This window comes from Lissotriton helveticus, chromosome 12 (assembly GCF_964261635.1).
Source record: "Lissotriton helveticus chromosome 12, aLisHel1.1, whole genome shotgun sequence".
Classification (NCBI taxonomy): domain Eukaryota; kingdom Metazoa; phylum Chordata; class Amphibia; order Caudata; family Salamandridae; genus Lissotriton; species Lissotriton helveticus.
Window position 1 is genome coordinate 870,706,222 of NC_136073.1, and position 12,524 is coordinate 870,718,745.

The following is a 12,524-nucleotide window of genomic DNA, read 5'->3' on the forward strand; positions in this document are numbered from 1 at the left end:
GTTTCTGTACTTCTAAAGTAAATATATTATGGGAAAGGAATCTCCCTAATAAACAAATAATGTGCGCTGTTTATGAACAGGTATAAAATACCCTTTTCATAAACAACTTGTTCATCTAGTAAGTCAGCATAGCTAAATAGGTGTGTTTGCCAATGAAGTCAGAGTACTTCATTTTGCTGTCACATTCACACCCTTGTCTGCAGTTTTTCTCCCAGCTTGACTTGCCTGGAGGTAGCACCATCACCTTTCCTCTCTTTAGTCAAAATTAGTTTTGCAATTATGAAGTTTTGGGCTTATCGTGCATTATTTTAAAGCAATGTTCAATGAAAACTGCACTCTATAAAACAAATTTAATTTCACATTTAAAAAAAAGGATCCATGTCTAAATCTTATTTTCGAGGCATGAATGGATCCAAAATTTATGATAAAAAATGTACTTTAAAAAACTATTGATTCACATAGCAAAAGTTCAAAAGACCATGAATCATTAACTGCTATTTCTGAATTTTGACCTTACACACTGCTTTTTACGCTGGTATACATCATTCGGCATCCTTTGAGTAAAAATGGTATTTATAAAATAACGTAATTCTGTCAGCCAAAATCCACATAGAATCAATACTTGACCAGCTCATTCTCAAGGGTACAGAGGTTTATTTGAATAAAGCACCAAGTATTTATTCTGGGGGGGGAGAGATGCCATGATTTATAAATCTGACACCCTCATTTTTTCAGAAACTCAAAACATACACCTAGCCATGTCCCACGCCTAATTAAGACAAATAATTATGTTTGAAACATTATATATATATATATATATACATATATATATATATCATCACACGTGATCAAGGCAAGTCGCCGAAACGCGTTGTGTGAATAAATCGAAGACTTAATACTCCTGGATTGTGTTTGTGGTTCCTGAGAGCGTACAAGATATTGTTTTCTTTGTTGGATATAATTACCGGTTGCTTCACCGGAGCGTACGCCACTTTTCTATGGGTCACAGCGTTGCGGCAGAAGCAGCTTTTGTTTGGATATAGATATATAGATATATATATATATCAGCTTTTTAAATGGTTTAAAGGAAAGTCACCAAAACACAATCTGCACAAACCTTTACAGAATTTACTTGTATAAATGCATTTTTCTAATTACACCAATTCAGTAGGTCACTTTTCATCAGTAAGAGTTGTAATCTAGAAGTTAAACAGGGTTATTTCAAGTTACCATTCAAGCTACACACAAATTCTTCACTAGAAAATATTTTACTGAAATAAAATTATTTCTTGGAATTTAAGTCCACCGAAAAAGTATGGTAATGAAAAAGAAAGCACTAGTTACTTAGATGTACTTTAGCGCTCCTCCTGGTTAATAATCATTACATCTTTATACGTAATGTAAGGAGGACTGGGAGAAATTTCAGTCCAGTGTATACCCCCCCCCCCAAAATATAACACAATTAATGAAGTATACCATTCCCTAAGGGGTTCTAGATAATATATTACATAACTGGATCCAACTAGGTTGATGGAGTGTTTTCAATGGAGCATTTTCATTACAGTCCAAAGCACAAACTTGCCGACAAATGTAAAGGATAATAGACCACGTGTGTGTGTGTGGCTATATATGTATATATATGCCACACTCCAGGAGTTTCTTTTCATAGATGATTTATTTAGCACACCAACACGCAGCGTATAACTTGTTGGTGAAAAATGTGTGCAAGGGCATGGTTCGACCCCAAACGCCGGCACCGACCATGAGCACGCTGAAAGTGATACCAATTGGTGGCAGATAATATATAAACACTCATATACATATATATAAATATATACATACATATATATATACACACACACACACACACACACACACACCCACGCTGAATATATGCCATATGATAATTTTCAGCTCTTTAATTTAAAAAATAATAATTGGTAAATAGAAAGTCACTAGAAATAACCTAGTTAACTCTTTCACAAATCTTTTTTAAAAGAAGGGTGAGAGAGAATAAGGACAATGTAGCCTAATAGACTAAAGCCTGGAATGCTTGGAAAACGGTGCTAATCATTTTAGGAATAGCACACCACCAGTATCCCATCTTGCCTGTAAATTGGGACAGCTTTCTTTTTTATGGAGACTAAAGATAATGGTACAACTGAGGGCATTCCCCTTTGCACTTTCTCCGGAGAGGACGGGGGGTTGCTTAGAACCTTAAATAAGATTCCGGGTGAGTTAGTATTCCTTTCACTCCTGGAAATCCTCATTAATAGTTAAGAGGTAACATACAGTTGAGGAAGCTTCACATGCTTCCTTTATAGCACAGGAGCAGTGTAAGCGCTTGGAGGGACTCAATCATCCCTCGAAGAGGCGGCACCCCCTTTGGAAGGGGGCAATTTCTTTTTCTTAAGAAGCCAACCTCTTTCCTCTCTCCGTCTCTGTCATAGAGGTATTTTCTATCTAGAAAAAGGCCAGAAATGTGGAGAAAAGTCTACAAAATCTTCTAAATACAACTCACACGTTTGTCAAAGCTAAATTTAAGACTCATAGAAGTCAAGGGAAGGCGAAGTAGGTGTCAAGCTGTAGCCAAAAAAAGGCTAAACACAGGAACTGCAGTAGAAATCTGAGCTACGGTGGCCTCCATGGACAGGAGAGAGCACAGAACTTCCATGGCAATGGCTGAAGATTGGGTAGTGTCGGATGAGGGGGGGGGGGGGGGATTTGTGCCTCCACGCCAGCAGTGTTTTGGGGCTTATGGCATTTTAACACTGTTTACCAGAGTTGAAGGGAATTCCCACTAATGATTCTAGCATGTGAATCTTTGAATGATACAATGCTGGTTAAGGGAGAGGTCTTGTGTTCCAGTGTCACTTGACAGCATTTGAACAGGAGATGATTTTGAGAGGGAGAATTTAATTATGAAAATATAAAAACAGTGTGCTGTGAGATGGCGACAAGTTTAGCACAGCATGTGTATCTACAGCTACACATGCCACAAACATTAGGTTACTGATATTTTTTGTTAAAATGTGAGCATTCCACTCCGATCTATGTCAAACAGGCACAAAACCACAGACACAGCTTAAAGTACAGAAGTCAAACAGGTTGAAGGGAGCAGGAAATAAACAGTCAGTGTCAATATCCTGACAGAATAAGATTTTTTTAATGGTGTGGGGCAAACGATGTAGGAAGGCGCTTACTTGAATAGTGATGGCAGCTTGCCTCGTCCTCAGATAATATCTCCTCTCCACAGCCATGCGGAACCAGCTCTGCAGGAGGATGATTTTCCGGATCACTTCCTTGTGTAGTGTGTCATGCAGTTTCTGACGCTCTGGCTCCTTCATGAATACCTGAAGAAGGATAAACATACACCACAACAAACCATCAACAATTACTGGAGCTAATGCTGTACCTATTATGGTTATGCCATACTATTAAACAAAGTATTTTTGTATGTTTAAACCTAAACATGTAAGAGGAACAATAGTTACTTACCTGTAAACAGGTGGTTCTCCAGTATTGGTGTCTTTCATAGATTCACATGCCTGAATCATTCCCCGTCGTCGGAGTGGGAGTCCCACGGTATATATAAAAGCAATAAATGCCCAAAAACTTATAGCAAATATCAGAGATACCAAACCAGGAAGTAAAGTAGCACCAGCTACAGTAGAAAAAACTTCCACATTAGTGACTATCCTAGTCGTTATGTATTAGTCCAAACTGCGACCAATCAGGCGACAGCACCCACCAGAATGTCCTCCCCAGAGGCTCAGGCTCTCAGATTTTCTCGCACGGGAGTGAAACCCTAAAATGCCTGAGTGAGTCTCTGGGGGGAGGCGGGCGGGTTGCATGTGAATCTATGAAAGACACCAATACTGGAGAACCACCTGTTTACAGGTAAGTAACTATTGTTCTTCTCCAGTATTAGGGGTGTCTTTCATAGATTCACATGCCTGAATCAGAATAGTAAGCAGTACTCCTAACATAAGGCTCGTAGACGTCAGAGTATCAAATGCAGATATATATACGTATATATATATATAACAGAATACCAGTTATACCATAAGCATCGAATCTGAAAGAACGTCTAAAGAGCATATAGGAGGAGGAGGAAACAGAGGCTCACCTTATTTGAAAAGATTACGCAGCACTGCTCTTCCAACCGAAGCCTCTGCGTCGTCTGTTGAATCTAGACAGTAGTGTCTAGTAAAGGTGTGTCTGCTAGACCATGTAGCAGCTCTGCAGATCTGTCGAAGAGGCACACCAGCAAAAAGGGCAGTGGAAGAGCTAACCGCCCTTGTAGAATGTGCTCTTGGCAAGGCCTGTAAGGGTCTACCGGCCTGCTGATGACAAAGTCCAATCGTAGAGGAGACCCATCTAGCAATGGTCTGTTTTGAAACTGCAAAGCCCCGGCGTTGCCGCCCATAAGCCACAAACAGTTGGTCTGTCTTGGGGATGCCAGAAGTTCTGGAGAGATAAAACTTGGACATCTTCTAATGTCTAATGAATGTAGTGCTCTTTCAGTCGTAGACTGTGGGGTTGGAAAGAATGTCTTGAGGACAACCGGCTCATTCAGATGAAAGTCCCGAGGCACGTTAGGCATGTACGTTGGATTAGTACACAGTACCACTGAGTCCGTGGTGAATTGGATGAAAGGTGCCTTAGATGTAAATGCTTGAATATCGCTTACCCTTCTAGCAGATGTTAAGGCTAGTAACAACGACACTTTCCATGTCAGAAATTTCAGGTCCACCTTATGGATCGGCTCGAAAGGGTGACGCATGAGCTGAGTTAGTACGACATTCAGATGCCATGTAGGAGGAGGTTTACGAAACAATCCTTTGAAGAATTGCTGTATACTCCGCACAGAGTTATCGTGAACTGTATGAAAAGGCTAAAGAATCGATAAGACCTGAACCTAACTGACTCTAATAGAGGAATGTCAAAGCCAATTAAAAAAAAAGAAAATGACACCTTTCTAAGTCATCTTAGATCATCACTGAGGATAGGTTCAAAGGATAGCACATGAACTGCGCTATGACCACATTGAGATGTCTCGATGGTAATGGACGAACTGGCGTAGAAAAAACCTTCTGAAAATTCCTTTGAAGGATTGATTTATATTTTTTGAAGAATAAAAAGATGTGGTCCCATCTCGTCGGCATCTGGAGCTGCTGCCAGTAAAAAACTAGTAGAGTTGCATGAGGCAATCCTAGTAAAAGGATGAAGTACAACCGAACAATATCAGATACCGCAAAAAAAACATTTCCATTTGAGACCTCGTCCCTGTTATGGCTAACACTTCCTTGCAAACCGCAGGGATGTGTAGATGGGCGAACCAAAGGCAATCAGGCCGCTGACCTCAAAAATGGCTGTTCCGGGTGATAAACCTGGCCGCTCTGGAAGAAAAATAGATCCGGAGGTGGACACAACCGAATTGATTCGCACTCCGACTGGAAAAAAGAGAAACTCAGTAAACCAGTCTTGGCGAAGCCATCAGGGGTAAAGAGGAACCCTCGACACCACTCTAACTTGTTCTTCCGCAGAACTTTGAGACCCAAAGGTATCGGTGGAAAATGGAAGCAGATTGAAATCAGTTGGACGACAAACGCATATCCCTGTAAATCCTTGTGGGGATGCCAACCTGAAAAGAACCAGTATGTGCTGTTCCTCTTGGTCGCGAAAAGACCAGATCTGGATGCACCCCTCTGCCGAAATTTGAATCCACCGTCCGTAGAAGAAAACTCACTCGAGAGTGGAAATTGTCGTCCTGCTGAGAGTGCCTGCCAGACTGTTTCTTGTACCAAGAACATGCAATCGCCAGAAAGTTGAGTGTGCGTTGTATCGCTCATGCCCATAGATCACAAGCTTCCTGAGGCAACAAAGGTGATCTAGTCTTTGTGTTTAGTGACATAGTGCATACCAGTTGTATTGTCTATGCGCCACAGTACAGTTGTCTCCTTGAAATTATTTAGTAACAAAATTGGAGGACAAGGAATATGGCTCTTCGCTCAGCAGAGTGATGTACCAAGCCCCTTATATGAGGGCTCCATTTCCCGTAGACCTTCAGCCCCTAAAAGAGTGCTCCCCAATTCCCGAGGGATGCGTCTATGGTGATTGTGCAATGTAAAACCTTTTTGAAGGAAAAAACACACCTTGTGTACAAATTTCTGTCTTGGATTCACCCAAGAAAAAACCTCTCGCATCGAGGAGTGATTGTAATGAGATGTTCAGATGAATCAGAGACCTGAAACCACTGCTTATGCAGTTGCTTTAGCAGCTTTATCCAGTATGAAGGCGTAGCAGAAAAGGAATAGCCAAATTCTAGAGCATGCCCTTATGGCATCACAATTAGAATTCCCCACAGATAAATGGCATCGGTGACCAAATTAATCCCAGAGATATTCCACTCTTATCGCACTTGGAATGGACTAAGAGGGTGAGCTCTAAAGTAAGTCGTAGTTTCCTGGAAAAACGACTCCCTGTATACGATTTAGAGTCGAATAATACAGTTGTATACCAGATACTGGGTGGAACTCCTTGGAATAAAATGTGAAAACTGTCCTCGGGCACCACGAAAGGGTGATCCCCGTACTGTAGAGAACCGAAGGCGCGGTATTGTCTGGCCAATATGATGGCCCAGAAGTAACATCTATAAAAAGGTACGGCCATTATCTCAGTTTGCACTTGTGGGCGAGGAACCAAGGGTTCTTCCAACCCTAACTTCGCAACACAAAACTGCAAAACTTGGGGATGCAATGTGCACTGCACGGTGTCTTGTAGATGATGATCTCCTTCCATTCTCTTTGTTAAAAATTCTAGAAGCGTCAGTTCAGGGGTATTCATGGATACGCACATTCTGTGCCCCTATGTCCAAATTGATCGTGTCCAGAGAGCTAAAAGATTGCCAGAGAGCCACCAGCGCCGATCTTTGGCTTAAGCAGAGCTCAAAATCTCTGCTAATCTAAATTTAAAAGAGAAAAAACCTTCCGCCTCTATCCTGGTGACAAGGGCTTGACGAAAGCGCGTCACCGTTCCTTACATGAGGAGGGTAAATCCGTCAAAATCCGCCGGAGGATAGAATAATAAAGATTCATGCAAGATCTCGTCAAAGGACAGGACATGGCATCCCAAAGAAACGAAGGCTAAGAGTCTGGCTAAGTCTTAAGCCATTCCAAGAAAATATGGCGTCGAGTAAAAAGACATCACTCCATCCGGAGGATCTTGCTGAAAGGAGGCTACGACTAATAAGTAGGCTAAAGGAACACTGTACATAAACCCCAACTGAATCAAGCGTCGACGAACCTAACCATGGACTGGGTACAGCATCAGAGAGGTCAACTAAAACGTGACCCTCAGTGTCCGCATAGGAAAACTGTTGCAGACTTAAACTACTATGGATGTGACCGCTGACGCTGTCAGTCTACAAACCCTCCGTAGACGTACTACTTGTTGTCCACGAAACTGATCCTTAACTTGGCCAACATTCAACAATAAAACTCACCATCACTGAGGATGTTTGATGAACAGAGCATTTTGTCGACTTAGAATGTCGCCGACGAGCCTGCTATTGACTAAGCTGAACTGCTGTCAATGGGCCAACTGTATACGGACCTAAAGCCTGCGGGCCAACTGCCGATGTGCCCACTGTTAATGGCCCCAACTGCACTGTCTATAGGTCCACTGTTAACAGCCAAGAGATGCTGGGTGCCAATGGCCAACTGCCGATAGACCACATGTCAGAAGGGCCTCTGTCAGTGGCCCACTGGTATTGAGCCAACCGTCGCCAAAGTCTTCGGTTGACTATTTCAGCTGAATAGGCTCTCGAACGTCGACGAGACTCTTCACCGTCGACGAGGCACCTCACCGTCGACGAGACTCTTCACCGTCGACGAGGCACCTCACCGTCGACGAGTCATCTCACCGTCGACAAGGCTCCTCACCGTCGACGAGACTCTCCACCGTCGACGAGGCACCTCACCGTCGACGAGCCATCTCACCGTCGACGAGGCTCCTCACCGTTGACGATTGCTCTTCACCGTCGACGAGGAACACCCTGCACCTTCAACGAGGCCCGTCGTCGACGGAGCTCCCTCGTCGTCGACGAGGCTCGTCGTCGACGAAGCCCCCTCGCCGTCGACGATGCCACCATCACGGTCGACGAGGCATGTCGTCGACGAGGCTAAACTCGTCGTCGAGGCCCACCATCGACGAGGCAAAATTGCACTCGGTTATGAGGCTGTTTGTCGACGAAGCTCCTTGTCGGTTGCGCAGCTCCCTGCGACTTACAACCAGTGCATAAGAGGGCACTGTCAACAGGATCCTGTAGCCCTGTGACACCGTAGAGCACCAGTGACGGCTGATATTGTCGTCGTAGAATACAAAGAGCGTCTTGTCAACCAGCTGGCACGTTCTCAGAAGAAAAGTGCGCAGAACGAGTCTAAACGCCTGAGAGTAAATCTCGTGGGCGTAGATGTGGGAGGCAGACTCAGAGTAGGTCAAAGACCCTTTACTTTTGAAGCAACCTCAGCTGGTGAAGTAAAGTCAAAAACAACACTGCAACATTAAGGCGCCATATAAATAAAGAAAATCCTCCCACATCAGAAGGGGGGTAGCCAAATCACAAGAACATCCCCTTCTCATCCTACCATGTCAGCGACAGGCAGAGAAATTATCCATATATTCGTGAAGATAACCGGAAACGGTCTCAGCTTTCCACAAGTGACACAGGGTCAACAAACAGACTTCATGTAAGAAGACATCACAAAATTTAATATAAATGAAATAAATGAAGAAACTGAGCAGAGCTCAGGGAGACTCCCTTCACACGACGTGCGGTAAAAAATCTGAGAGCCTGAGCCTCTGGGGAGGACATTCTGGTGGGTGCTGTCGCCTGATTGGTCGCAGTTTGGACTAATACATAACGACTAGGATAGTCACTAATGTGGAAGTTTTTTCTACTGTAGCTGGTGCTACTTTACTTCCTGGTTTGGTATCTCTGATATTTGCTATAAGTTTTTTGGCATTTATTGCTTTTAGATATACCGTGGGACTCCCACTCCGACGACGGGGAATGATTCAGGCATGTGAATCTATGAAAGACACCCCTAATACTGGAGAATTAGGAGTCCCCCAGCCAATACTTCATTCAGTGGGATCAGAGGGGTGGCTGACAGCATTGCCTTACAGATATCCCCACAGAACATGCATTCATTTGCCCCAAGACAATAATATCTGTAACAGGACGTGAAAAAAAGGGAATGTGAAAATCCAAATGCTGTCTATCTGTATATGTTTCCATCGACATACTGATGTTCTCTAGTTTATCTTACTCCACACTGCCTCCTTTCAAATTCCCAGTGCACAAAAGTACAGTTTTTACTGTTCAATGAACAGTGTCCACACTGCTTTCTGCAATGAATTGATCAAAAGACCCTGTTCAGAGCAGGGATTCCTGGTGTACTTATGGCGACCCGGGTCTATTTTCTCAAACATGTGCGAAGTATGCAATGTTTGTGGACAAAAACTAGGCCAATAGTATGGACTTGAAGCAGGGTCCTATTATCTTACTAGGACATGGAAATGAGATGCCCAATACTGGTGGAGTAAACATGTGGCCCTTAAAAATAATTTCCATATTACAGAGGCCAATGACCCTATACTCCATTTTGAATTTATCTCTGATGTTCCATGCTGCCTCTTCCACCACCGCTTTCTGCCAGTCACAGTGAGGTACAAAGCTGACCAGGTGACTCAGAGGGTTAAGTACTGGACACAGCTACCTGGAGCAACATACAGGTTATTAGTTCAGGCAGAGCAAACTCTGTCTTTAGTCATTCAAAGTGTGATAATTGGGTAATGATAACCCTTGTAATTTAAACCACTCATCTTGGAAACCGCATAAAGTGCGACATAAAGCTCTACACAAGGAAACACCAAAGAATCAGCATAATGCACCTCACAAAAACCAAATTATAATTTTTGGCTTTTGCCGACAGAACTCTGGTATCAAGTATAGACTTAGAATGGGCTTTGAACCTGCCCCTGGCTCACAATTGAGCTGCCTTCATTCCTACTATTTTCTCTGCCTCTTTCTTTCTCTCGTTTAATTTTCTCCCTGATTTCGCGCCTCCACTCTGTTCATCATGTACGGCCATCTTGGAATAGATCTTAACATTCCAATGGCTGATCATGCATATGCATGCATTCTTGTAAAGAGGTCAACTCGCAATGCTTTTTCATGTGCTTTAGGAAAAAACATTCTAACATGGGGACTGCAGTAATCTGGGGGGAAAAATACACTGACAAAGTCAAGAAGTCTGCACCCTGATGTAACGGGAAACAGCTACTGGCTTGGCCAATGTTTGTTGTATCTCTACGTTCTTTTTGGGGGTAGGTGAGAGTGGTGGCGTGGGGACTATGCATCTATGAATGAATATAAATAGGACTCAGTCAACTATCGCTCTTCCTTGCCTATTCCCCTCTATCTCAACTCCCCCACACAACAAACTTTACTACTCTTCGCCACCTTCCCCACCCAAACAAAACCAAATTTAATAGGAGGAAAAAAGCACAGCAGTCTCTTTAGATCGACAAACATAAATAAAATGTTGCGCCAGAGTAAGAGCTCAGGCAAATACATCATCAGTTTCTATACATTTTGAAAAGCCTGGGGACCTTACTTGGTCTCTATTGTTACCAAGAATGTACCATCAATTGTTGACATTTGTGCGTTGAAGATGGTTTGGAAATCAGCACCTTGGTTTCACAACATTCTCTTGTTATTTCCGAGGGAGGGTGAATTCCTGGGCAGTTTGTCTATTTCATGTCATAACAATTTGCTTATAAAGCGCAGATCTAGCGGAATAACACCGGAGCACTGAACAAAGACGCACCACAGGCTGGTAGGAGGAAGACAGACGATTCGAGATAACGTACATATAACCAAGCAGGGTTGGGGAGGGGGGTTTATGGAAAGCAGTGGTCACAGAGATGATTATGGGAGTGAGATGCTACTATTTAGGAACAGATTAATTACCCCTCAACAGATGAGTGTCCAAACCATCACCTTATATGAGGAGGGTGGGATGCTGTTCAACTGACACAGCCAATGAAACGTGATGTTACTTTAAGTTATTGTTTGGCGCTTACCCAATTGATCAAATGTTTCAGACAATTACACGTGGGAGCACTGAGCGTTACAGCTTTGTACCATATACAGCAAGTTTTGCAGATAATCAAGGTGTCTCGTGGAAGCCACTGTATGTGTCATGGGTGCCTGCAATTCTGCCATTTTTCTTTCGTCCCTTGCTGAGGTGTGCAGCAGAGAAGAGCATGATTCTCATGAGATAGCAGGCTGAATCTAGCATCCCTTCAAGAAAGACATTGTCTCCGTCCAAAGAGGAACTAAGCAGTGGATCTGAAATCTGCTTTCAGGGTGTAGGGGAGCGTGGCAGTCGACTGTGGGCACAGAGGCTCAGGTTAGCTCCAGCCTGCTGTCTTGGATTTGTTTGGCTCTCATATGTATGGACTCATGTTCAGAATGTGAAGGAGGGAGGTCTTCATTTTGTAGGTGGGAGGATCGGCTATTCGTTTCAAAGCACAGAGGAAGAAGGTGTTGCGTGTTTGAAGGACTTGATGGAGAGTAGGACTGCATGTTTTTGGACAAAGAGATAGGTTCTTATTTTCAAATGTCTTAAAAGAGGTTGAAATTATTGGGAAATGAGACAGAGGTGGGAAAGGATAGCACAGGATGAGGTGGAGTGTTTTAATTGCTGGAAGTTTGAGACTGGTGAACAGTAGGCTGTGGCTTTCAACATGCAGGTCTGTATTGTGAGATATGTTTGTGTATAAATGTAAATCTTGGGCACGTGAAAAGGTTATGTGTGATCAGTCACAAGGGGCTAGTGACTGAATGTAAAATTTGAGTAATTCTACCCATTGTCATGGACCAGGCCTTAACAGGCTGTTTGACATCTTCTGCTCTTAGCTGTTTTCTGAAAAGTTTCAAAGAAGGGTGATTTTGTTACTGATAATCCCTCATTGGTTTTCTGCCCTGTGTGCCAACTGGGCTTCTAATATATATGTTTAGGGCGAGACTCATCACTAGTGAGAGCCCCCATCAAACGAGACTACTGCCATTAAGCCTATTTTTCCACATTCCCTTTGGCAGTAGCACAGCCACCCCCACCCTCCCAGTCCATCGGTGATGAATAATCCCAAATAAAAGGTGATGAGGTTGATGGGCTTTTGCACCGGACACTTGTATCGGATTAGAAAAATAAATACAGGTGTTGTTTGCTATAAGAGGACCCCAAGTAGAGAATTCTCAATTGTTCGGTTTCACATAGCAAACATTCCTTAGCAGAATAAGCTGAGGCAAGCAGAATTTATCCAAAGTTCGAAAAGTACTAGCAACCATGAAATCTAATTTATATGACCATGTCTGTATCTAGGCCGAGATGCAGGTTATAATAGCTTACCCTGGCCAGATCCTGCAAAGAATCCATTCTGGAGACTAA

General features: G+C 43.1%; 1 protein-coding gene across 9 annotated transcripts in view; it reads right to left on the bottom strand.

The window, feature by feature from the left end:
* Window positions 1-12,524, bottom strand: part of MYO9B (myosin IXB) — a 443,882-nt gene that overhangs the window by 194,496 nt on the left and 236,862 nt on the right. For all 9 annotated transcript variants that reach the window (XM_078671320.1, XM_078671318.1, XM_078671314.1 and 6 more), the window contains one exon: window positions 3,204-3,353. In XM_078671320.1, the coding sequence (XP_078527446.1) occupies window positions 3,204-3,353 (150 nt within the window). The remainder of the gene's footprint in view (window positions 1-3,203; window positions 3,354-12,524) is intronic.